Here is a 27,104-nt window from a genome sequence, read left to right on the forward strand (position 1 = left end):
CCTGATGTCCTATAAATCCTTTCCAGCTCTGAAACTGTGGTCCTGTGTTCAGAAACTTGTTCCTCTCCCTAATGTATCTGTTGCTATTAATCATCATCATCCTCTGCATCCTCCATCATTCTATAACTGGGATTTTTTATTACTTTTCCCTCTCTCTCACTTAACATACTCAGTTATTTGCCAAGTCTTGTCTCTTCTCTTCCTTTTCAGTTCTGTCCTGGCAACCTCTTACTTTTTAAAAAAAGAACTTAATTAATACTTAAAAAAAATCTTTTCCACATATATTATCCTTTCCCCCATTGAACCCTCTTGTGTAACACAGAAAGACATTTAAGTAAAATCACAAAACCATAATCTGATGAGCATCTACAGCATTTAAATCCTGTAGTGTCTTTCCATCTCTACTTGAAGTTGTGTATGTTCTCCTGGTTTTGTATACTTTGCTCCTTGGCTAGATCTCTTGATACTTTATAGTTTGCTAGCTCTTTAAGGGCATGGGACTTTTTGTATTCATTGTACTGTTCCCAGTAACATCAACACATTGCCTTGCATATATACTTCTTTTTTTTTTTCAAATGCTTTATTAACTTCTGATTTACATCATTCATTTCCCCAGATTTTGAGTTACACATTTTCTCCCCATTTTTCCCCTACCCACCGCCCCACAGTAGCAGTCCCACAGGATATCCCCTCCTCCAATCTGCTCTCTCCCATATCTTCTCCCATACCCCCTTCGACTTTTCCAGTAGGGCATGGTGGATCTCTATGCCCCAGTGCCTGTATATATTATTTCCCAATTACATGTAAAATAGTATTAATACTAGTATATATATGTATGTGAATATATATATATATATATATTAAACATTTTATTTTAAGACTGTGAATTCCAGATTCATTCCCTTCCTCCCTTGTCGCCCACTCTTACTGGGAAGATAAGCAATTCAGTATAGGTTGTACATGTGTAGCTAATACAGATCATTACCATAGTAGATATATTGTAAAAGACTGACTATATTTCCCTCCCTCCTATCCCACCTCCCACTTGTTCTATTCGCTGCTTTGATTCTGTCCCTTTTCAAAAGTGGGTGCTTCTAACTTTCCTCTCCCCCAGCCTGCCCTCCCTTCCATCATCCCCTCTCATCCCTTTCCCCCCTATTCACCTGTAGGGTGACATACCCTATGTAGTGTGTATGTCATTCCCTCCCTGCGCCAAATTCAATGAGAATAAGGTTCACCCATTCCCTTTTGCCTTCCTATTTTTCCCCTCCATTTTCCCTTGCCTCTTCTTTATAAGATAGTTTATCCCATTCTGTCTCTCCCCATCTCCTCTCATTATATTCCTCTCTCACCTCTTAATTTCACCTTTTAAGTATCATCCCTGACTGTTAAATTGGCCCTGTGCCCTCTATCTATGTATACCTGTAAACATATATACACACATTCACATATGTATTCATATGCCCATATACCTCTGATATAGACATATCTATATCTATCTATCTATCTACACACACACACATTTCTATTCCCTTCAACTATTTTCATACTGAGAAAAGTTTCATCAGTTACAATGATCTTTTTTCTGTGTTAGGAATGTTAATAGTTCCAACTTTGATAAGTTCCTTATGATTTCTTTTCCCTGTTTACCTTCTCATTCTTCTCTTGCTTCTTGTATCTGAATGTCAAATTTTCTATTCACCTCTGGTTTTTTTCATCAAGAATGCTTGAAAGTCCTCTATTCCACTGAATGACCATATTTTTCCCTGAAACATGATACTCAGTTTTGCTGGGTACAAGGTGATTCTTGGTTTTAATCCCAGCTCCTTTGACCTCTGGAATATCACATTCCAAGCCCTTCGATCCCTCAGTGTAGAAGCTGCCAGATCCTGAGTTATCCAGATTGTGTTTCCACAGTATTCAAATTGTTTCTTCCTGGCTGCTTGTAATATTCTCTCCTTGATCTGGGAATTCTGGAACCTGGCTATAATATTCCTAGGAGTTTTCTTTTTGGGATCTTTTTCAGAAGGTGATTGGTAGATTCTTTCAACCTCTATTTTGCCCTCTGGTTCTAAAACATTAGGACAGTTTTCTTTGAGAATTTCTTGGAGGATGATTTCTAGGTTCTTTCTTTGATCATGGCTTTCAGGTAGTCCAATAATTTTTAAATTATCTCTCCTGGATCTATTTTCCAGGTCAGTGATTTTTCCCATGAGATATTTCACATTGCCTTCTATTTTTTCATTTGTTTGGATCTGTTTAACAGCATCTTGATTTCTCATAAAGTCATTAGCTTCCATTTGCTCCAATCTAATTCTGAAGCAATGATTCTCCTCAGTGAGCTTTTGATATTCTTTTTCCATATGACAAATTCGACTTTTTAAGGCATTCTTCTCCTTATTGCCTTTTTGAGCCTCTTTTGCCATTTGAGTCATTCTATTTTTTAAGGTGTTATTTTTCTGTCAGGCTGTTGATTCTCATTTCATAATTTTCTTGTATTGTTCTCATTTCTCTTCCCAACTTTTCCTCCACTTCTCTTATCTGCTTCTTAAGGTCCTCTATGGCCTGTAACCAGCTCGTATTTTCCTTTCAAGCTTTTGGTGCAGGAATTCATACTTCACTGTCTTCCTCCTGTTCCATGCTTTGCTCCTTTTTGTCCCCAAAATAGGAGTCTAATGTTGGAATCTTCTTTCTGCTTTGTTTCCTTTGCCTGGTCATGTCGCCCCTCAGTCACTTGACCCCTGGGCTTTTTGCCACAGTAGGACTCTGCCACCAGACAGGGGAGCTTCCGTCCCAAACACTGGGGTTTTCTCAGCTGCCGGAGGTATTAGATGGGTGCCCTCTCTAAGGCTTCCACATGGTCTGGCAAGCTGGACACACACCCCAGGACCTCCACCCTAGACTGCAATCCAGATCCAAGCAGGTTAAAGCAAGAGAGATTACTCCTCAGACTGGTGCTTGGTCCCCCTACCGTCTGCAGACCGGGAGCTGAAGCTGCAATGTGGGGGAGGCTGCAGGGCGGCTTCTTGCCCCGGGGGCAAAAGCTGACACTCCCAACTACTGGATCTGAAAGTCCATGCTACACTGACCTCTCACTTTGTCCTTAGCATCTATGTGTTGATAATTCTGCACCGCCACAGCTGCTGCTGATCTGGAGTCCCTCTGGCCAGCGGCTGGTCAGGCCCACCCTGGGGCTAAAGCCTCAGCGTGGGGCTGGGCTCGGCTCCCAGAGCGCTGCGCTGGCCGATTCCTGCCGGCCTGCTGGGCTGTCTTCAGCGGGAGGTTGGCTTCTCTCTGTCATTTTGTGGGTTTTGTATCTCCAAAGTTTGTTCAGAGTCCCCTTTTACATGAATTGGAGGAGGTGAGAGCCGGAGTCCTGTGGGAGTCCCGATTCTACTCCGCCATCTTGACTCCACCCCGCATATATACTTCTTATCTGTTATCTCTTTGATATGGACACTTCTTTTGGTTAGTGCACATTACAAACCAACCACACTGTTTCATCCTTTATGTACAGTTTTTGCTTGTGTCTTTCTTAAATCACAATGGAGATTTTCTTCTTGTTCTTTTAAATATATCCTTGAAACTATTGTAGTACTTGTCTGCCTGTCTTTTATCTTTCTTCTGACAACCTAACCAACCTACCTCATTTTTCTGTCATGTATCTTTGGTGATATCATTACACAGACACACACACGTACACACATACATGTACGTGAGTATAATACGTGTACATACATACAAATGTATATGTATGTTTATGCTATATATATATGTGTATATATATTGTGTGTGTAGAAATAATACTGAAGTCTACTTAAGTCTTTTGCATTTTTTTTTTCAGTGATTGCTAAGATATTTTAGTTGATTTTAAAAGACTTGAGCATTTCCCCTTGCATTTGGAATCATTGTTTTGTTTTTTTGGAGGGGGGGAAGGCAAGGCAATTGGGGTTAAGTGACTTGCCCAAGGTCACACAGCTAGTAAGTATGTCAACTGTCTGAGGCCAGATTTGAACTTAGGTCCTCCTGACTCCAGGGTTGGCGCTGTATTCACTGTGCCACCTAGCCGCCCCCCTTCATATATTTTTTCATGGCTTTGTGGGTCACCTTCAGTTTTAGTTCTTGTGAAATGGAGTATTCCATTATTTTTGGTCATATTATAAGGAGAATATTGATGTTAAAAAGATGAGTTTTTATGAAAATGAATAGCTTGGTATCATTGAAAGTATGGGACATCTTGTTTTTTTTTCTTCATAGAAATGAGGAAAAAATTCCCAGAGGAGACAAATTTAAGATGAACTTTTGGGGAAAATACTCCTTGTTACAGTTTCAACATCATTAGGAAGATTTTTTCCTTTGAACAATATCTCCTTGTGATTCCCGAAACTGTAGCCATACATACAACTTAAATACATTACTTATTTTTAGTGCAGATAATGGGGGGAAAATGGAGAACCCATTGTCTTAAACCCATTTGTCACGTCTTTAGATTCCCGGGGGAAAGAGTAATCTACATCTCATTAAAGCAATATCTTTTTGATTCAGAAAAGTACAAACATCTTTTAGGTATTAGACATATACTTTAGGTAAAGTTGGCACGCAGTTTAAAAAAGAGTAATTAGAAAAAAGATAAGGAAGTAGGTAATACTGGACTTTAGAATGCGGCAGCATTCATCTAGAGTGTAGATGTTTAAGGCACCTGTATTCCACACAGGTGTTTCATCAGTCTTCAGGTTGATGGTGCTTTAACATCGTGAGGATTTTCTTTCTTACCTAGATGACAGAGGATTGCTTAGGTTGTCTTCTTCCTCAAGACCAGTATGTGATAATCATGACAGCAGATGGCTTCAGCTGTGATTCAAAGAGAGAGTTGAGCCGGTCCAGAATAGCAGTTGGCCAAAAGAGATAGTTGGACATTGTATCAGTTGCCATCATGGTGTTGGTAATATCCTAATTCGTATCTTTAGAGAAGAAGAATGGGATAAAGATGCCAGTGACTCCCTGGATGACACTCATCATAATAGTAGGCACCAGGGTCCCAGGGATGCTCTAGCCACCACCCTCTGTTTCCCTGAGCGGCCCTATGAGCAAAACTCGGGGCCCAACCATGGTACATTTTCTTAAGGATGCTTGAGTTCACTCTTTTTTTCAGTTATTTCTTAGAATTGCTCGTTGTTCATCTGCTGTTCCTGTCCCCAGTATATTGTGACTGATTCTGTGGGCTGTCTGTTAACCCACCGTGGACACAGATACTCAAAATATTTTTCTGGATGAAGGAATTTAATTACTACAATCTGGCATCAGATTATACTTAAAAGAACACTAGGCTTTGTAGATTAGGAAGTATTTAGAACAATTGAGTTTGGGTTCTAACTCTGTTATAGTTTTGTATCTGAATAAGTCAATCTGCTTGTTTATTTTTTTCTGTCAGATGTTACTGATAGTTTCTCTGTTCTTGCATAAGAAGGAAATCAAGAAAATAATGTCTGAAATAAAATGAGCTCCCTAGAAGAAAGAGAGGTTTTAGCAATTTCTCAGGACCTCAGGCTTCTCATCTGTAAAATGGGGAGAGTAATACTTGTAACAACTTAAGACACAAGGTTTTTATGAGGAAAATATATTTTAAACCTTAAAGTACTACCGTGTTTCCCCGATAATAAGACCTATCCCGAAAATAAGCCCTCCCCTTACTGTGTAAGATTCCTCTAAAATAAGCTCCCCCCCGAAAATAAGCCCTATTGAGATTGCTACTGTAGTGAAGGTGATCCCCTGTGCTACACGCTACATTACGGTACCCTCTGTATGCACCATATCCCCCCCCCCGGTGAAACGCACGCCGCACTCCGAGCTGCATCCAGTCAGAGCTGCAGCAGTGAGCGCGTCATCCGGTTCTTTATTGAATAAAGGTACATTTTTTTGTACATTTTTAATAAACATTTACCTGTTTATTAAAATTGCTGTCAGTGTTCATTAAAATAAGCCCTCCCCTGAAAATAAGCCCTCTGGTGTTTTTCTGTCCAAAAAATTTAATAAGACAGTGTCTTATTATCGGGGAAACACGGTATGTAAATGCAAGTTAGTGTTAACTTCCTAGTTATTTTAGTGCTATAAGCGCCATACTTTCTTTGGTATCCTTGTGGAAACTTTTTTCTAGGAAATTGCCTTATAATGAATTCTTTCTGGTATCTGCCTAAAGAGTAGGTGAGACCTTATCTAGAATTCTGCTCTGTGTTATGGTCACAGTATTAATTATAGAATCAGCTGCCTTCTAGTCCAGCTCATGTGGGAAGACGCATTCTTTCTAAAACGTTCCCAGTAATCAAGAAAATGATCCTAGCGGCTCTAAAGCATACGTGAACACTCCTGCTGCAGGGTCTCTCGTCTCTGCGCTGCTTATGGGCAGCTCCGCCGTCACTTGTTCTGTTGCTTCGCACTTGGCTAATCTCATGTCCTTTGCTGGCATAGAGCTTGGAGTAGTAGCAGAACGCCAAGCATTCACACCTGGATCCTGGTGCTAGCTCTTCCATGACCAAGTGGTATGACCTTGGACAAGTCACTTAGCCTCTCTGGGCTTTGGGGCGTGTTCTATGAGAATGCACATGATTAGGGGCTGTATTGGTTGTCGTTTGTAGAGCTGTGTCATTGCTGTTACGAATTGTTACGGAAGTTTTTCTGCTTTGATTTATATTCAGGCTACTTTTTCATTGTACTTCCTGGGAAGTTGACTGTAGTCTTGGAAAAGCTAGCCAGAATTCCAGGCTTATTCCTTTTGTTAATTGTAAAAATAGAATAATTTTGATATTTCTAGAACTTGAAAAGATAATTGGATATGGTAAGTTCCTATGAAACATTAATAATGTTGAATAATAGTGTAGTGGGGTTAGGAATATGACTTTCAGTCTAGTATTGTCATTATGTATGCTAATTAGTTCAGAGTTAGAACAGTCTCATTTCAGTTCTAGCCTTTCTGATCAAAATCAATATACATTAAATACCTACCATCCGCTAGGCATTGTCTAAGTACTAGAGATACAAAAAGAGGTAAAAGATATTCCCTGCTCTCAAGGAGCTCATCATGAAATGGAGGAGAAAACGTGTGTGTGTGTGTGTGTGTGTGTATCTGTGTATGTCTATATCTATGGCAACATATACAGGATAAATAGGAAATGATAGAGGAAAGGTGCTAGTATTAATAGAGATTGGGAAAGGCTTCCTGTAAAAGATGGAATTTTAGTTGGCACTTAAAGGAAGCCAGGGAAGGAAGCTGAGTTGAGGAGGGAGAGCCTTCCAGGCATGGGGGACAGCCAGAGAAAAATGCCCTTAGCCAAGACATGAATGTCTTGTTACCGAAACAGCCTGGAGGCCACTTTCACTGGAACAAAGAGTGGAAGGAAGGAAGGTGTTAGAAGACTGGAAAGACAGGAGGAAGCTAGGTTATAAAGGACTTTGAATGCTATCTAGAGCATTTTGTATTTGCTCCTGGAGTTAATAGGGAACCACTGGAGTTTATTGAGTAGAGGGTGACATGATCAAACCTGTGCTTTGGGAAAATCACTTCGGTGGCTGAGTGAAGGATGGATTGGAATGGGGAGAGACACGGGGCAGACCTTATTAGCAGGTTATTGCAATAAACCATGTGTGAGCTGATGAGAGCCTGCACTGGAACAGTGGGACTGTTAGAGGAGAGAGAGATGTTGGAAAGGTGAAATTTAAAGGCCTTATGCAACTGATTGGATATAGGGTGAGGATAAATCTTGAGTTCAAGATGACTCCTAGGTTACTACCCCAAGGGACCAGGAAGATGGTGTTCTGTGCAATAATATGGAAGGTAGGAGGAGGGTGGATTTAGGGGGAAAGATAATGAGTTTCTTTTGGACATGGTGAGTTTAAGTTGTCTGCTGGACATCCAGTTTGCAGTATCTGAAGGGCAGATGGAGATGGGAGATAGAAGGTCAACAGAGAGGTTGTTGGTGAAATGTCTCATTTTAGCCTAGCCTAATAGTGTTGCTTTAGTAATTGTCCAGGTAGCCTGAATAGTTGGAGATAATATGTTTTTACATGAATGACTTTCACAAGTATCTTAAAGAGTAATTTGTATGCTTACTAAATGCGTATCCTGCTTTTTAATATGTCTTTGCTGAATGATATAAACTCATTTTCTTAATGTAAACTTGGTCTTATATAAAGGCACAAGGTGTTACCTCTTACTAAAATCAGATTTCTTGGTCACATGGAAGAATCTAGAATGAATGAATAAAGCATTTTACTATGTGCAGAGCATTGTGCCAAGTGCTGGGGATATAAACAGAAAAGTAACACACTCCATATTCTCAGGGAGCTCACATTCTAATGGGAAGACAACACTTGATGAAAAAGTACCATAGTCCTCAGCAGCAAAGCAAATGTTAATATCTTTTCTTTAATGTCATTTCCACTGATAAAATCTTACCAATTTCTGATGTTGAACCATTTGACAAAGATTTTGATAGCAAAACCCTTTCTTTTCTGGGTCTTCAGTAGCTGTAGCACCTGCAGGAGCAGTTGCCAGGCTGAATCTTCACAGGGGATGTTTCCCAGGATGACTGTAGGCATTTAGCTGGAAGCATTGCTATTCCTTAAGTTCTTGGGTTGAGCATCCTGGCCTGTCTTCATCAGTGTCTGAGGGGAGAATTGTGATCAAGGGTGGTGGTTGCGCAGCCCTGTCACATGCTGCTTCCTGTCTTTTCCTTAGGATGCTTTGCTACTTCAGCTATGGGTCTATACCGTGTTTCCCCGATAATAAGACCTATCCCGAAAATAAGCCCTCCCCTTACTGTGTAAGATTCCTCTAAAATAAGCCCTCCCCCGAAAATAAGCCCTATTGAGATTGCTATTGTAGTGAAGGTGATCCCCTGCGCTACACGCTACATTACAGTACCCTCTGTATGCACCGTCCCTCCCCCCCCGGTGAAACGCATGCCGCGCTCCGAGCTGCTTCCAATCAGAGCTGCAGCAGTGAGCGCGTCATCCTGTTCTTCCCCAGTGATTTGCTTGCTGGCGCCATTGAGAGCAGTGCCGCGGAGGAGAGCTGAGGCAGGACAACATAAGCCCTCCCCTGAAAATAAGCCCTCTGGTGTTTTTCTTTCCAAAAAATTTAATAAGACAGTGTCTTATTATCAGGGAAACACGGTAGAAGTATATATATATAACCTTATGAATTTTTTTCAGAAACATCAGGATTTTTTGTATAATTAGTTCAAGTTTTTCATTGGTACTATTATTTTGTAAGCACACATTGTTTGAAGTTTGAGTTTTCAAAGACTCTTAAGAAATAAAATCTCATAGGGGCGGCCAGGTGGCTCAGCGAGTAAGAGCACCGGCTCCAGTGTTGGGACGACCTGGAGATCGAATCCCAGGCTCAGACACTCAGCACCACACCCAGAAATAACTAGCTGTGTAACCTTGAGCAAGTTACTTAACCCTGATTGCTAAAAAAAAAAAAAAAAAGAAATAAAATCTCAAACAAATAGATTTTAAAGTTGTTTACTTTAAAGTGCCTTTCTGAGGTGCCACAGTTCATTTGGAAAGTTTCTGGAAACATTCCCGCAGAAAGGGCAAAGCCCTTGTTTCTGGATATTGGATTTTTCATTTTGAATGTAACAGTTTATGATTATGAATATAGAATGTGTCAATCTAGCTATAATGAGTTGATGTTTTACATTTTAGGACTTAAATGAATTTAAGGAGGTAACAACATGTGTCTTCCCCAGGTAAGCATTCTTTTCACTGTTATCTCTCATATGAACTAGTATTTGCCACAGATATATTTTATTTGGGGATATACTATATGTATACTGTAATTTCAGTAGGACTGTGAGCTGAAAGAATAAGTTGATAGACTTTTATTCGTTCTGCATTATTTATTGATGGTTTCAAAATTTTAGCTTTGTAATTATTTATTTTTGGAACTCCTATTTTAAGAATTCTCAAAACAGGACAACATAGATGTTGGCACTGAATCTAGGGTGCAAGAGGATATTTTATCTTTCTTTCTCTTCATGTGCATTCTGAAATGAAGAGAACTGAGCAAATTTTCTGAGATGGTGATTTCTTACAAAATTATTGAATTGTATAAATATTGAATAGTCTCTATAGAATACTTTGTAGAGAGGCAAGAACTAAGTGTTTTTAGCTCTTAAATTCATTGCCTTCAAATTTTGGTGCCTTTGAACAATTAAAGTTGATTTTTACTTCAGGAAATGCCAGGTCAGATATTAATCACACCTCTGTGTTTTCAGACTTGTTTTCTATCAGATGAAACTCAGATTTGACTATCTGAGGACTAGAAGAGACTTAAATGGAGCTAACCTGCTCTAGGTGTGCTATTCTTTTACCTCATACACTGAAATCGTTTTTCTGTGATAGGAAATAGTAAGTTTTTATGTTACACGAGTTAATGTTTAAAATTTCTCATCCATATAGCACTATAGTTGTAGTATCAACAATTTTAATGTTATTCATGAATATAGGAATTCAAACTGAAAAGTAGGGTAGTAACAGTTAACAGTAATGGAAAGTATGTAATAGTATGAGAATATTCTGTCCTTGAAAATATCTGAAGATTAAAAAAATATATAAACCCTCAGATTGTTATTTAAAGTCCTTTGCATTGTTTCCATTCTGCCTCTCTAGTAAGTACATTACTCCCCTTCATACAGTCTGTAATACAACCAAACTGACCTACTTGGTCTTCCCTGAATTGGCCATTAAAAAAAATTTTTTTTTAATTTTTCAGTTAACAAGCATTTATTTTCACTTCTTCCTAATCTTCCCTTAATTTCAAAGAAAATAAAAACATTTGTAACAAATATACATAGTCAGTCAAAACAAATTTTAAACATTGTCGACGTGTAAAAAACATGTTTCATTCTGCATCATGAGTCCGTCACCCCTCTGTCAGGAGATGGGTAGCATAACTCATCACTAGCCCTTGGGAATCATGGTTGGTTATTGCTTTGATTAAAGTTTTTAAGTCTTTCAAAGGTTTTGTCTTTTCAGTGTCATCGTAACTGAATAAATTCTCCTGATTGTGGTCACTTCACACTGCATCAGTTCATACAAATTTTCCCAGGTCTTTTTAAACTCATATCCCTTTCATCATTTTACAGCAAAATATTATTCCATTGTATTAATATGTCATAATGTGTTCAGCTGTTCCCCAGTTGATGACAACTCCTTAGTTTCTAGTTCTTTGCTACAAAAAATGCAGTTATAATGTCCTTTTCCTCTTTCTTTGATCTCTTTGAAGTATAGATATATTAGAGGTATCACTGAGTCAAAGGGTATTCACAGTTAGGGGACTTTTTGAGTGTGGTATCAGATATTTCCAAAATAGTTGAACCAGTTCAAAACTCTATCAACAGTGCATTTGGGTGCCCATTTTCTCATAGCCCATCCCAACAATTTAATTTTCCTTTTTTGTCATCTTTGCTGATTTCCATTTTTCTCCTAATTAATGATTTGGAGCAATTTTTATATTGCTATTCATAGCTTAAGTGTCTTCCTTTGAAAAGTGCCTGTTCATAGCTTTTGAGCATTTATCAAATGGGGAATGCCTCTCACTCTTATACATTTCAGTGATATCTTTATATATCTTGGAAATGGGAACTTCATCAGAGACACTTACCACAAAGATTTTTTCACAGTAACTGTTTCCCTTCTAATTTTAACTAAATTGGTTTAGTTTGTACAGAAATTTTTTGATTTTATGTGATCATTGTCGTCTTTTATTTTCTGTGGTCCTCTTTATCCATTGTTTTGCCATGAACTCTTTGAACTGTCCATTTTGTTTCTTACTTCTGTGCCTTTGCCCCATGCTTGGAAAATGTTCTCTCTTCCATTCTCCCTCTTGGAGTCCTTATTCTAAATTCATCCTTTAAAACTTACCTCACAGAGATCAATCGAGATAACACATTTATTCATTCATTTATTTATTTATTTTTTAAAGCAATCGGGGTTAAGTAACTTGCTCAAGGTTACACGGCCAGTTATTATTTCTGGGTGTGGTGCTGAGTACCTGAGCCCGGATTTGATCCAGGTCATCCCGATACTGGAGCCGGTGCTCTTACTCGCTGAGCCACCTGGCCGCCCCTAAGCAGTTGGGGTTAAGTAACTTGCTCAAGTTTACACAGCCAGGTGTTTCTGGGTGGGTGCTAAGTGTCTGAGCCCGGGATTCGATCTCCAGGTCTTCTCAACACTGGAGCTGGTGCTCTTACTTGCTGTGCTACCTGGCCGCCCCTGAGATAATATATTTAAAGTATTTAGCACAGTGCCTGGCACATTAAAGGTTCTTAATAAAGGGTTTTTTTTCCAACCCCTACCCCTGATTCCCCATGTGCCACCTTTGATGATCCTCCTATGTATAAGTCTGCTCTCTATCATCAAATTATCTTGTATTTATATATGTGTATAAATATTGCATCTCTTAGAATGGTATAAACTTTTTAAGAGCAGGAACTTTTTTGATTTTGTCTTTCTTTGTATCATTAGCTCTTATAGTGGTGTTTTGCACGTAACAGACACTTAATTACTGTTTGTTGAATTAACTTAGATCAAATCATTGTACTCTCTACATTTTTGGTAGAAGAATAACATGTCAATTCACTGCTAGAAGCAATACTACAGAGGCAAAGCTCTTCCAACAAATACCTCTGTTTGCATTACTACCATTAACTGTTTAGTAATTTACAGTAAGAGTTCTACCAAATTTATATTCACATAACTGGAATAAAGCTTTGAATCTGAAGATTAGTGCCTTTGACAACACTAGCCTTTTTTTTTTTTAAATTCTGAGAGGATCACATCCAAATAAGAAATAAATTAATTTTTTTTGGTATTCAATTACATTTTGTTTACATTTTGACCATTTTTAAATTTTAGGTTACTGGATACTAAACTGATGGCAAGCACACAACCTTTTAAGGTAATTTCCAAATCTGAATTATCATTGCCAATTTTTCACAATTTTCCTGTTTAAAAAAAAACCTGATACCTTTTGTAACTGAGGTATTTTTGTAACCATTTGACATTTTTCAAGTGCCTGTCATATAATTGAAATGATTAAGTATTGTGGCAAAGGCATTACCATTACCCACTACAGTACTGTAGAAATAGACTCATCTAGAAAAGACCTATTCTGGTTAAAGCTATATCTGACGTACTAAATATAAAACCTGCCTGCTTAGCATGTTTAGTAAACTTTGACAGCTGTGAGTGTCACTAAAGGACATAAGGTGGCAGTACATCATATTTAGTAGTTAACTGTCATCAAATATAGCTAAATACATAAATAATTGCTTGTTCTTTGCTTCTATTTACAGGATATTATTAACAACACATCCCTTGCAGAACTGGAAAAGCGATTAAAAGAGGCACCATTCAGTCCCCCTAAAGTTGGTAAGAGTTTTAAGCAAAAAATTGAAGCCTTTGGATTATGAATTAATAAACATAATTGATATTCTCTTTAATGAATGGAAACTGTTGTAGAGTTCACTAGCTGAAAACCAATATTGTGTGGTTGATTTTTGATTAACTGTGTCTGTATCCTGTTTAAATGTGTTTTTAGTTGGATAGCTTGATCATTAAGGAGAAGCAATTCAAATTTATATGTATCATCACTTGACACTGGTGGCATATTTCCAGAAGTTAAAGGGATTTTTTTTCCTCCAAAGCAAATCCTTTTAATCTAAAGAAATAACTATTTATGATTAAACACTGACACTATAATTTTTTGTGTTCTTGGCAAGTTTGAGAACTGTGCCTCTAGACAGAGAAGAATGGAAATCCCCAGACCCTCTGTTAACCTGGTATGGGATTAGAAGTAGGGCAGGTAAGCAAGGCAGCATATAGGGGAACGCTTCCAGATTGGGAAATATTTGTTCTTAGTACATCTGGTGTTTATGCTGTGCTCAGTTCCTTTATTTCTTTTCCAAACCGTATACATAATTTGTTTATATTGGCCTAATTTCGTCATTGTTATGTGCTCCAGAGATATTTCATTAGATTTCTTTAATTTTAACTGAAAATTTCTAGTCATCAGTTGTAGACTAATGCATTATAACTTTCAAAGTACAGTATCTTCAAGCATCCCAGATTATAGTTAATTGTTTCTTTTTATGGATAATTAGCCCAAGTGAAAGGGGCTAAAAAGAAAGAAAGAGGTTTAAATCATTCCTAATTGACTTTGGAAAATATGTGTGTATGTGAGAGTGAAATTGATCTGGTGGGAGATTTAAGGAATTAAATTACGTAGATAGGGAACATTTTTGAAAAGACAAAAGTTTCAAAATGGCTTAAAGTATTCTTTTTTTGTTTTGTTTTGCTTTTTGGAGGGCAGTTGGGGTTAAGCAACTTGCCCAGAGTCACACGGCTAGTAAGTATGTCAAGTGTCTGAGGCTGAATTTGAACTTAGGTCCTCCTGAATCCAGGGCCGATGCTCAATTCACTGCACCACCTAGCCACACCTTAAAGTATTCTTATTTAATATGTTTTGGTGGTTAGGAAATTCTCTGTAATGAACATTATATTGATATTTTAAAAAATGCTTTTTTTTTTTTGAAACTACCACTTGATTTTAATTTTGTAGCTTTCCTGGCTTTTATCTTAAATGATCAAGGGAATACTATACTGATTTGTCAAACTCTGTTATATCTATTTTTGTGTGCTATTTTATGCTTGCATATTGGAACTTTACCATGCCTCTTTTTACAATGTAAGACAGAACTGTCTCAGGTAGACTTCATCCAAATAGGTTTAATTACTCCGTCCCTCCCAACCTCTCTCAACCCCAGGATAACTAACTAAAATAAAATAGTAAAAGGTCTTTGAGTTGGCCTTCTCAGTAAGATAGTTCCATAGTATGGATCCTGAGGACATAACATTATTCGAAGGATTTGGTATATTTTGGATTCAGTTGTGCTTTACCTTTTTGTTGCTTAAAGCTTGGAGATATAGTACAAAAATTCCCAGGGAAATGTTTTGAATTAGTCATTAGTCTTTAACTTTTCAGCACATTTAGTCCTGTTAGCTTGGGTTCTACTTGTTATTGTAATCTCTAAAGTAAGAAATATTTTCATGAATTTGGATGGTTTCAGATATAGAATTTTTGTCATTAGGGTGTTTATTGGTTGGCAGTGTTAGAGATTTGACTTCTGGTTTTGGGGGGGCAAGTTTTGCATTTTCTAAGGTATTGACCATTAAAATCAGGTGGAGATAAACTTTCTCAGTTCTAAGGCTTATAAATCGAAATATTTGAAAATTAGATACTCTAAAATCTTTGTTGTTTGATAAAGTTAATATTATTGCGTAGGTAAGGCATTTGATATTACTATGGATAGTAGCTCTCGTCAGGAATCTCATTAACCACATCAAAGTAAGTCTTGGACTGTGGGAGAAATAGGAAATATTTAAACTACTGAAGTAGTTTCTTAAGGCATTATCTTATGGCCTCATAAGATGTTTCTGTGGAGATTATTAACATGATGGAATTCAGTGTACAAAGGAGGCATCATTATGTTTCATGACACCCTTGGGAAAACCTTTTTTTTCTTTCCTTTTAGAAAGTGCAGAAGGATTTCCAAGTTATGATACTGCATCTGAACAGCTCCATGAAGCAGGCTATGATGCGTACATTACAGGACTGTGTTTCATCTCCATGGCTAATTTCCTAGGTATCATATACATGTCAATATCATTAATTCATGTAATTGGGGGGGAGGACTTGCCTGTCCACCTTTTCCTATGACTCACTCATTTGGAGGTGGGAGGGTATATGAGGTAGAAGTCAGAGTAGAAAGGGAAGCTATGTGGGAGAACTGAGCAGAGAATGGAATAATTTTCCCTCTTTGAGCACTTCAATCAGTGTGGAACTTGGTTATTATGAGTACTTTCATCCCTTACCAAACTTGTTTGTTGACTTGTATATATTTTTACCTGAATTTTCAGACCTCATGTACATGATCATTTTAATATGCTACCTCTTTTTTTCATTAGGTTCTTTTCTCAGTCCTCCAAAAATTCATGTGTCTGCCAGATCAAAACTCATTGAACCTTTTTTTAACAAGTAAGTAACCCATGGGTCCCAGTGCATGAATTATTTGCCATAAATAAGAGTGGAGTTAAGCATCATGGAAAATAAATGGTTTGCTGATCAGGGATTATTTTTAAGGAGAATTTATTTTTTGATAAAGTAATTGCTTACCTGTGGAAATGAAGTTATTTTTTAAAATGATAAGATAAGCTTTTAGGATCATTTTTTTTTGTTGTTGTTTTTTGGTTGTTTTTGCTTTTTGGAGAGCAATTGGGGTTAAGTAACTTGCCCAAGGTCACACAGCTAGGTTTTTTTTGTGTGTGTATTAAATGCCTGAGGCCAGATCCGAACCAGGTCCTCCTGACTCCAGGGCCGTCACTCTACTCACTGCACCACTTAGCCGCCCCTGTTTTTTGGGATCATTTTAAACTTAGCTAGTATATTTATTTAAAAAGTTGGTAAAAATATAAGATAATTCAAAATACAATGGTATTCTTTTTTTTTTTTTTTTTTTTTGCTTTTTGGAGGGCAGTTGGGGTTAAGTGACTTGCCCAAGGTCACATGGCTAGTTTTTGTGTTAAGGTGGCTGAGGCTGGATTTGAACTCAGGTCCTTCTGACTCCAGGGCCAGTGCTCTATTCACTGCACCACCTACCCACCCCTACAGTGGTATTCTTAAAGATAAAAGCATAATTAAAGCTTTTCCATTTAGCTTGATTATTTCCAGTTGAAGTATTTTGATTTTGCAGTTACATTTAATCTCTAAATTGGTTAAAATTAACTAATATTAATAGGTCACTTGAATAAAACAGGTTGATTTTTCAGAAGTTGTTATATATTTAAGCTCTGTTTAAGAGAATATGTGGAAAAATCCCACAAATTCTCTTCTATAGTTTTTGATTTTATTATGATTGTATTATCATAATAAAATCCCACTAATTTGTCCTAATTGGAAGAAAGTCATTGAATTTTGAAAAAGGCTGGAGTTTTGGAACCTTTTCAAAGAATTGTTATTTTATTACTTTCAAGTACATATGCTAGCCCAAGGGTTGGAAACATTTTCATGTTGGAAGGCCACATTAATATTCAGCTGTAATAAGTAAGGCGCTGCATTCAAGAAACTTCAATTGGATATACTTAAAATGTACATAATTTTGTAAAAATCTAACTACTGTGTACTCATTAATTTCAGAAAACTAAACTGTTTATTAATTTTAAAGTTAACTAACCTTTTAATGACTTTTTTGTGTCTGCTTTTTGTTGGAAAGCATTGGAGTATTTGGTTGCAGCATGGAGGTCTGTACTTTCAGTTGATCCTCTAGATGCGTGTCAGTCATTTGTGACCTTAAGGGTGTATTGATTTGGGTTAGGTAAGACAGTGTAGATTTGCAGCAATTAGCGGTTGAAAAGCAAAAAAGCATTTTTCAATGGGTATTCTACTGCATTTTCCCATATTTCAAATGGATCTTTCTTAGCATCAAGCAGTGACTTTAAAATGTCATCTACTGAGAGCATAATCAATTTCATCTGTAGTTCTTTAGGTGCCTTGGTGATATCAGCTAGGTGAGATTGAAAAGCTAATTTGAGTATGATGTCATGATTCTCAAAATCAGTGAAACTTTCATTGTTTTCTCTTATTAATAGGTCTATAACAGTTGCGTATTCTTCAAATGATTCATATATATCATCCTGATCATCATTGCTAACTGGGGAAAATGTTCATCTGAAGTTTGCTTTTAAAGAAGTGTTTTGAAAAAAAGATAGCTTTTTCAAAATGCTTGAATTTTTGGTCACATACCATATATAGACTTGGTTTTACCTTGCAAAGAAATATTCAAGTTGTTTTGATTTGACATGATATGTAGAAATGCAGCATTCCTATAGAAATCTTCTTTCAGTAATTCACGTTTCTGATTCTTTTCTTTACAAAATTTAACTTGTCTCTTCCAGAGACTTGACTTATCTCTTGCAGAGATAAAATTTTGGCTAACACCTATCGCTGTGATAGCCAATACACTTTAGAATATATGGCAAATCCACACTCATTGTTCAGTTTTAGCATGTTAGAAACTGATGATGCTGTGTTGCATTTGCACAAATATCGTTAACAATATTTATAACTTGTTGCAAAGTATCACCTAAAATAGTAGCTTTGGCATAGAGATTTTGTTCTTGCAAGGTACAATGAAAAGAAATGAGAGCATCTGTATTTGTTAGTACTTTTTTTTATCTGTGCAATAAACTCTTCATGTTTTCCTGTCATGGAGAGTGCTCTGTCTGTACATATTCTCACTAAATTTATCAACTTCATGACATTTATCATGAAGGTTGTTGAAGATAGCTATTTTCTGTGTTCTATTCTCAAGAGTGCCCAAGCTGAGTAACTCTTTGTAGCAAAGAAAATCTGTTATCCGCCCAAATGAAGTAAAACCTATGCCAAGTCAGTAGTATCAGCTAATTCCAAAGCATTTGAATAATATATATATTTGAAGTATTACGTGAAGTTCTATTAAGTTGAAGGCTAGTTCATGCTGCCTATCAGTTATAGTTCTCCTTGAAAGAGGCAGTTGTTCTTACTTTGAAACATTATTGGGGTCTAAGCATCCTACAACTTTAACAGTGCATTCTTTCACAATTTCTACATCATTTCTACATCATTTTTCCCAAGCATATAAGCTATTTTACAAATTGCTTCAGTGGCATTATTTCCAGGTCTTATTACTGCTTTATTGCTGCCTGAAAGAATTGTCTTTGCTTTTGCTTTTCATCTTTTTAATTTCTTCAGTACAACCTTTTGCACCTCTCCCTCTAATTTAGAATGTTTATGGTCCTTATGAGTGTTATAATGCTGATGCGCATTAAATTTCTTTAATGTTGATATTGTAGTATCACAAAGCAAACAAATCATTTTGTCTTTAGCAGAAACAAGATAATATTGCAGTTCCCAATCCTCATGAAAAAATGTGTTCTCTTGCTTCAGCATTCTCTTGGTCTTCTTTGACATGATAGGCTGTTAAGCAGACAGAATTAAAAAATACTGTTGAGTTGTGCAACTGTTTGCAAATTCCACTCAAACAGAAACACAGTACGCTGTTGTCAAAAGCTGATAACCAACTGGCATACTTGACCCCTATAAACTAAATAATTAGCATGGCAGCCGTCAATTTAGTCCTTAAGGCTTACTAATGTTCTAATTATGGTGTTCAATCTGGGAGGATTATTTCATTGAAACTTATTTTATTCTTTGGTATTTAAGATACAGTCATTTAAAAAATAAAACATAAATATTAAAGACAAACAAAAATGTATTAACAAAAATAAAAGGATTTGTTCTGTAAAATTTGGATTCAGTCAAAAGACTAAACTTAAGGACCTAAGTAGGCCACATGTGACCTTGCTATCTTACAAATATGCACTGTTTATCCTAGCATAGACTGCTGAAAAAGTGTGATTTAACAGCACAAACCCATCACTAGTACTAGGGAGAATAAGTAAAAAAATATATATCTTTCTCACCTTGATATCATTTTTAATATATTAAGGATGGCACGTTACATATAGTTAGATAAGAATAATTTATAATTAGAAACTTCACATAAATGCTTTACCTATAAAGGCTAAACATTTCTATTGCTTACACTTTTATTCTGCAAACTCTTTTGCGTAGATAATGAAGAGTAGACAGAATGATCATAGATTCTGAAATTATATAGCAAAGGGAGGAAGAATAGATATCCCAAAAGCCAGGAACTGTTATCTGCTATTTTATGTGCATATACTACAGCGATTACCATTTTGTGCTTTTAAAACAGTTTAATTAATAGGCAGGGTGACAGCATATTCTATAAAAAGAACCATTAAGTAATTTCTTAAGCTTTAATGCCAGCCATCTTATAGTTCTGCTTGAATTTAACTTATTTTATAATAGTTCTTAGTAGAAGAATAGCTTTTATTAATTTTTTAAAACATTTAGTTATCTCTTTCCATTGCAGTAAGTCCCTGTGAATGTGGTAAATATGTAACTTCTGCTTTACCTGCTGAATTTCCTTGTCAGCCATATATACAGATCTATCAAAAGAGAAAGTTTATAAGTTGCATTCCTTCCTTAAAGATTTGCAATACATTTAATTTGACTTAATGTCATAGCAAATATAATTAAAGAAACTGTTTGCACAGAATTTTATTGTAATAAAGAACAATCAGCTTGGTGGCAATTTAAGTAAATGTAGATGGGTACAAAAAAGTGATTGAGCAGGTTCACTGGGGAAACCATCTCTGAAATCTCTCTATAAAGCTTTGCTTAACCTGTTTAATTTCTCATTGTTTTTTTCCCCTTTATGTTAAGACATTCTTTTTTTTCTGAGACATTTGAAAGTCAACCAGGACTTGAAATGAGGTAGTAAACGAAATTTGTCATACTGCACTAGGATAAGATAATCAAGTATAATCAACTGTTCTTAACCTGTTTAGATAGGGAGAAATTCAAATGGTTTTGGGTACGTTTTGTTTTATGTTGTTATTGACCTTATCCTAATTGATAGGACATTTCCTCTTAAATACAGGTACAATTTCTGTCTTTAAAATCTTGATGTTAATTTATTAAACTGTCTCTTCGAGGAAAAATACTCAGCAATCATTGCAAGCTTTTCGTGCACGTCTGTGGTTTTTGTTATTTTGTGGATATATAAATTTTTATTGATATGAATAAATTCTTAGGGTACATATATTTGTATCAGTTGTTAGTAAATACAAAATTTACTATGCATATGTTCTTTATACCATTTGAGTGGCCAGCAGACTGTACAAGTGTAAGTTTTACTTTGTAAGTAAATAAATATGGCTCCCCTCACTGTTACCCCACTTACCTCAATCCAAAACAAAACACAAAACCTCAAGCCTAGCTTATTTTCCATTATCTCAAATTAGCATTCTCATTCGTTTTTTATTAATGATCCCTTCTGGGAATTTTTAAATAACTGGAGTTTAAGCAGTGTGTGAGGACTGAATATGGATTAGAAGGACTTTTTAACTCCCACATTTCTAGATGGAGTTTTATTGTAAGGCTTCATTACCTTGCACCATTTTGCTTTTGGTCCCACCAACCATCTTCCACACGAAGTCCTTGTTTTGTTTGACTTTGAGGGCAGGGTAAAAATATTGGGATAGTGTTATATTTTAGTTATTGAAATGAAGTTCAAGCTACTACTAATGGTGGGTTTATTTTTAATAACATTTTCTCCTGTTTATCTTGGAGACTTTTGTAGTATGGAAAAGATTTACTCTCTTTTATAGCCTTGGTTAGTTTTCATCAATATGTAGGAAAAATAGATTTAAAGCAGATCCTTTGGAAAGATCCTTTTAGTCTGGTACAGGCTAAAAATATTCTTTGCTTTCATATTTCATTGTACCATAGAAAGTACAAAATCATATTCCTGTCTCATTTTTTATGAGAAATAATCTTTTTTTTTCAGTATGAGTTTCTTTGGGACACTTTGAATCTTGGTCATGGAATTTTAGACAGCCTTTTATCAGCTTATTTTTTAGAAAATTGTCTTTCTTTGTTGCTCTGCTTCTCTAAAAATCAGTAGAGCAAAATGTCAAGAATACTGGCAGTGGAATTAGGAGATTGGGACGTGGGTCCCAACTTTATTGCTAACTGAACATAGTTAGCAGGACTTTGGAACAAGTCACATCACCATTTTGGTCTTCAGTTTCCTAAACTTTGAAATGAGGGAGTAAGATGCTTTCCATGATCCTGTCTAGTTCAAATAAGCCAAAAGTCTATGAAGGAGACTATAGTTTTTATAGAATTTGAGCTGACTTTTGTATGTGTAATTAAAAAAAAAGATTTTGGTATTTGCTTCATGTAGTTTTTGTGTTATACTATTGTTGTTGCCTGAGATGAGATTGTTTTATTTCCTTTTCATGTTTTGAGGACTTTGGACCAGTAGAGACACAGAAGACTAAGAAGCCACAAGGAAGATAGTACAGCTTAGAGAGGATGCTAGGAAACAAGAAGGAATGGCTATACATTAAATATGATCTTATGGAATAAAGATTATTTTTGATGAAACTGAAGAAAACTTGTGCTGGGAGAATTTGATTTACATGACACATAATAGGATGATTGGTGGTGAATTATAACTGTAATGACAATATAAAGAATCGACTTGGTTGTGAACAGTGAAGTGGAAGTAAAGTTACGGTGCCGTTTTAGCACTTGAGGAATATTTCTTCATTCAGCATCTGCTTATAAAATTTGAGGCAATACCTCACTATTTAGATTGGTAGGTATGTAATGGAAGAATCTAAGATTGCTGTGATCTAGAACACATTTTTCAAAATGTTACTTTAAAAATTAATGCAATTCAGGAAGTTTTTGGAGAATTATTTAATTTCATGTATTAATGTTGAATTTAGGAGATACATTTTTTGGTTCCTGAATCGTATTCTTTGAAATGAAGTTAAGGGATTTCTTACCTTTTGACTTCACATCATTAGCAATAACAGAAGTTTGTAGCTACTTTGCCCTATATGAGTATGTGCTAGTGAGAATTAGAAGACTATTAAGCAGGCTTGTAACACAGTCGAAAGAGTGCTAGAATTGGAGTGAGAGCTTGGTTTCAATCCTGGCTCTGGTTTTTAACAGCTCTAGGACCCTGGGGAATCATATAACCTCCATCAACATCAGTCTTGAGAAAAACTAGAGATAATAATACACAGGGTTTTTATGAAGAAAACATTTTGTACACCTGAAAGCTGTATATAAGTATGAGATATTAATAGAATAAATGTTGGGGAATCATAATGAATATTCATTCTTCCAGTGGAGAGCTGTGCTTGATAACATTTAACTGTAAATCTCTCTCTGATAGGAAAATCTCCTTAAAGCGATTTGGCATTTGCATGCTCATTCTGATGAGGAACAGATCCTGACTAGAAATAAGTTAACATTAGAAAAATGAAAAATATGAAAATATTTCTTTTGAAAAATTACATCATATTGCTTTCTACTGGTAAATAAAGACTAGATCAGGAATTTTTCAGGTATTAAGTTAATATTGAAACTATTTTATATTTAAAACACTGTACCTTGTAAAAAAAAACACATTTCCTTATTACTGAGCAATTCTTAACTCTTTGGATGTTGTTACTGTAGGGCACAGCTTCTATTCAGTCAAGAAATTGAGAGCTCCCTTTTAGACATCTTTTTGTAGACTTTATTGATGTGAAAATATGACAGTATATATAGTGAGGAAAAAGAGGTGATAGCTGTCATCCATGCCGCACAGAAGTGATGATGTGACTTGCCCAAAGTCACATTGTTTTGGTGACATAGCCCTGGTTTTTAGGGAAGCCAAGTATCTACTTTCCCCCATTCCCTTTATAATTTGGAGAAAAGCAAAACTAAAAGCCAAAGGAATTCTCCTTCACTTGACCTTTTTATTCCTTTTTTTTTTCCCCAGCAATAAAAAGGAGCTGCAGTAAGGAAAGGAAGAGTTAAAGGGGAGAGTCACCAATTCTCACTATCAGTATTTATCTCACTGCTATGACAATACCTTTCCCAGCAAAATACCTGGGTCTGCCTTTAAAGATTAGCATAGCACATAACATTTTTAAATGAGGTGCTGACTCATAATACAATTTAAAATTAATTGTGTCATCATAATCTTTGTTTCTGTGCCTTCACAACTTTAAATACAATTCTAAAATGTAGTGGCTTTTTCTTTTTTTTTTTTGGAGGGCAATTGGGGTTAAGTAACTTGCCCAAGGTCACGCAGCTAATTTTTGTGTTAAGTGTCTGAGGCGGAATTTGAACCTAGGGCCTCCTGACTCCAGGGCCACTGCTCTACTCACGGCGCCACCTAGCTGCCCGTAGTTTCTTTTTCTAAATATTCATTTGCCTGAGTCCATAATATGTCAAAACATCCTGCATATCTGTAAATATGACTTTTGTTCAGTGTAAAATTTCCAAATGTATATTTAAGCAAATTACATTGCATGAGTTACCAAATGGAACTACTTGGCTGCAGTGTACTTTGTGACATAGATTTCTCTGAGATAGAATCTAGAAATCCTATACCAAGAAGACATTTTCATTTTCATATGATGGGTCTCTTTGTTACCTTGGACTTCAACTTTCCATCTCCATATATAACCTGTGCTTTGTATCCAAAGCTGCTCTTTAAATGTGGTTTGCTATTTAGCTCTAGCCATTGACAAAAAAATCAAAGTAAAGAAAATCTACTTATGGTTGACTTTATGACTATATTTTAACTCTCTATATGCCTCACTCCATCCTGTATTTGAGACACACAGCTATTGCTTTGACTACCATTACCCAGTCTGATTTGGTTATGGAACAGTGGGGCAAGTATTGACACAGTTTATAAGCTGTTTCAAGGGATTGTGTTGGTATGTAAAACCCCTGAACAGGGAGGTCAGAGGAATTTTAGAGTAAAATAGAGGAAATTAAGTTTCTTTCCATACCTAAAACTGTCATATGCTGTCACTGTTATTGATACTTAATTTCCATGTTTAATATTTTAGTGAGAAGAATATCCCTAACTTTTTCTCATGAAATACCTTTCTTGTTTATATCATATAAAACACAGGGAAATGCTTTATTTAGTCTTGTTCACTATAGTATTTTTTAAAAACATCCTTGCCAAGCGTAGTTCAAACACCACTTCCTACATGAGATCTTTCCTCATCCTAGCTGCTAATGCCTCCTTCTGTGCAATTTGCTGTGTATTTATCTTGTATATATATGTATATGTGGACATGTATTTCCTCAGAGAATGAAAGCTTCTTGGAGGCAGAAGCTGTTTGATTTTTGTCTTTGTGTCCCTAGTGCCATTACAGAGCCTGACACATAGGTAGTGATAAATACTAGTATTTGTAAATACATATAATTAATAAGTACTTTTTGATTTATTGAAGAAAAGAAGATTTTGAACCACTGTTTGTTCATATTAGGCACCTTGTTTTGTCTCAGGCATCTCAGTGTTGCAAAAGCACAAATCTACTTGTACTCTAAATACCCTTATGTGTACATTTAATTATCTTAAGTTTAGGTGAAGTGAATAATAGAGGGAATGCCTTGGAGTCAGAAAGACTGGAGACAAGACACTTAGTATTTCCCAGAACTGAGCAGCTCTCTAAGGACGTAAGTCATAGTGGCTCTGCATAAGGAGGAAGTTTCCAAACCATGAGTTCCTTATATGCATGAAATTAGGAATCTAGTTCCTTTCGTCTTTCTCATCTGCCTTCCCTTGAAAGATGTCTAAATCTTCAGGCACATAAACTCTCATATTTTAAGTTATTGGATAAAGAATTCTAAGTTTACCTGTATAACAATTTTGTACTTAAGTATAACTTTTATATTGTTATAGATTTAGGGCAAGTCATAAGTACTTAATACTGTCACTGGGGAAAGTCAGAGAGAAAATCTCATTTTTCTTGTCAGTTGGTGCCGCATATAAACTTTTTGGTGTAATTGTGTATTTTTGGGTTGTGTGTTGACAGAAGGGGAAAGAGCCGAAGTACTCAACTCTCTAAAGTCTTCTTTTATAGGATAAGAGCAACTCAGTGAGCTTTTTGAGAGAATACTTCATGGTGGTCTGTATTTTACTTTAAAAGATTTCAATACAAAATTGAATTATGAGGAAGAAACCACCTGCCTTCTATGTTGTTTGCGGTTCTTTAGGATTACGAGGAAATAAGATAATGGCAGCTAGATCTTCTCCTTCAGCTTATTTTCTAGAGTTAGCACATAAAGCTTAAGCAATGCTTTTCAAGTACCATCTTCCAGGACGCTTTGGTCATTACTAGGGGGCAGAATTCAGGAGAAGATGTAGACAGGCAAGATAGGAGAAAGCAGCAAGCTAATAGGTGGCATTCACCCACAACATGCTGTAGAAGCAAATATCCCAGAATTTAAGGGTGTTGGTTTAATGCTCTTTTAATGGTATCAGCACAGGGGAACTAGATGCATCACCATCCTTACCCTTTAGACATCTTCAGAAGTGTAACCTAAACCATGGGCGTTGTAACTCAACCTGCTTTTAAGCTCCATCAAATCCGCTGCCATACACATTCATTTCCAGATAAAATGAGCCTAGATAAACAGACACTTTTGGAATGAAGTCCATTGTGGGAGTCTTTGCAAAAATATGCAAAGGTATATTCAAAAGCAAGTACTTGGATGAGTTGTAATGAGTACAGTCTTCTAGAAAAGTTCGAGGAAGGAGTGAAGCCTGCTGAATTTGTTACCACTCAATACACTAAGCATTGGTCTCACATATACTTATTGGAGCTGTCTCCTCTTCCTTGTGCCCCTTTGCCTTTTTTCTCTCATTGCTCCAAACCACTAACCTAAGACTTCTCAGGTGTCATCTTAGTATAGGTACTTCAAGATTAATTTATAAGCGGAGGTTGCCATGAGGCAGGGGGAGGAGGAAAGCGCTGCTTATTAATTTATTTTTCTGGCTTGTCTGACTTCATTATTGTGTCTGTTCTGATTTTTTAGACTATGTCTGAATCAGTACTTGTTTTCAAGAAACCATTACGGAAAGGTTTGTCTTAGGTTATCATCTGTTGTCTTGCATTATTGTTCCTAATTGCCCAAAGGACTTGATTTTAAATAAGCTAGCCTTGTGTTTGAAGGTTAGTCTGTGTGAGAAACCTTAAATGGCACTCACCTGAACTCATCCTAGAGCCCTGGCATCAGCAGCAGTACTGACACTTAGAAAGCAGTATGAGACTGTCCAAACACCAAGCTGTCATGATGTGGTGAAGATGCTTTTATTGCTTTACAAAAATTTCTCTTCAATATAAGTATTGATTTAATATGTTTACTTTAATTCTGCCTTGTTTGGAAAAATAATATCAGCCCACACATCCATATTTTAGCAGCTCATCCTCTCCATTAGGTGGAGATTAGCAGTGAAATGCATGAAAGCAGCCTTGCCTTATACTCACTGGGCATAAGTTGCTCAAAGCAAGCAGGTGAGTAGGTTTTTTTAAGGATCCATTGT

The 27,104-nt window shown here is 36.3% G+C and overlaps 1 protein-coding gene across 3 annotated transcripts in view; it reads left to right on the top strand.

Annotated features, from left to right (window-relative positions):
- PARN (poly(A)-specific ribonuclease) overlaps window positions 1-27,104 on the top strand; it is a 200,433-nt gene that overhangs the window by 30,934 nt on the left and 142,395 nt on the right. For all 3 annotated transcript variants that reach the window (XM_069085981.1, XM_069085988.1, XM_069085997.1), the window contains 5 exons: window positions 9,706-9,749; window positions 12,919-12,961; window positions 13,359-13,434; window positions 15,597-15,707; window positions 16,030-16,099. In XM_069085981.1, the coding sequence (XP_068942082.1) occupies window positions 9,706-9,749; window positions 12,919-12,961; window positions 13,359-13,434; window positions 15,597-15,707; window positions 16,030-16,099 (344 nt within the window). The remainder of the gene's footprint in view (window positions 1-9,705; window positions 9,750-12,918; window positions 12,962-13,358; window positions 13,435-15,596; window positions 15,708-16,029; window positions 16,100-27,104) is intronic.

The sequence above is a fragment of the Petaurus breviceps genome, unplaced genomic scaffold (assembly GCF_028583685.1).
Source record: "Petaurus breviceps papuanus isolate PSGF00001 unplaced genomic scaffold, PetGlider_PUasm1.0 118, whole genome shotgun sequence".
Classification (NCBI taxonomy): domain Eukaryota; kingdom Metazoa; phylum Chordata; class Mammalia; order Diprotodontia; family Petauridae; genus Petaurus; species Petaurus breviceps.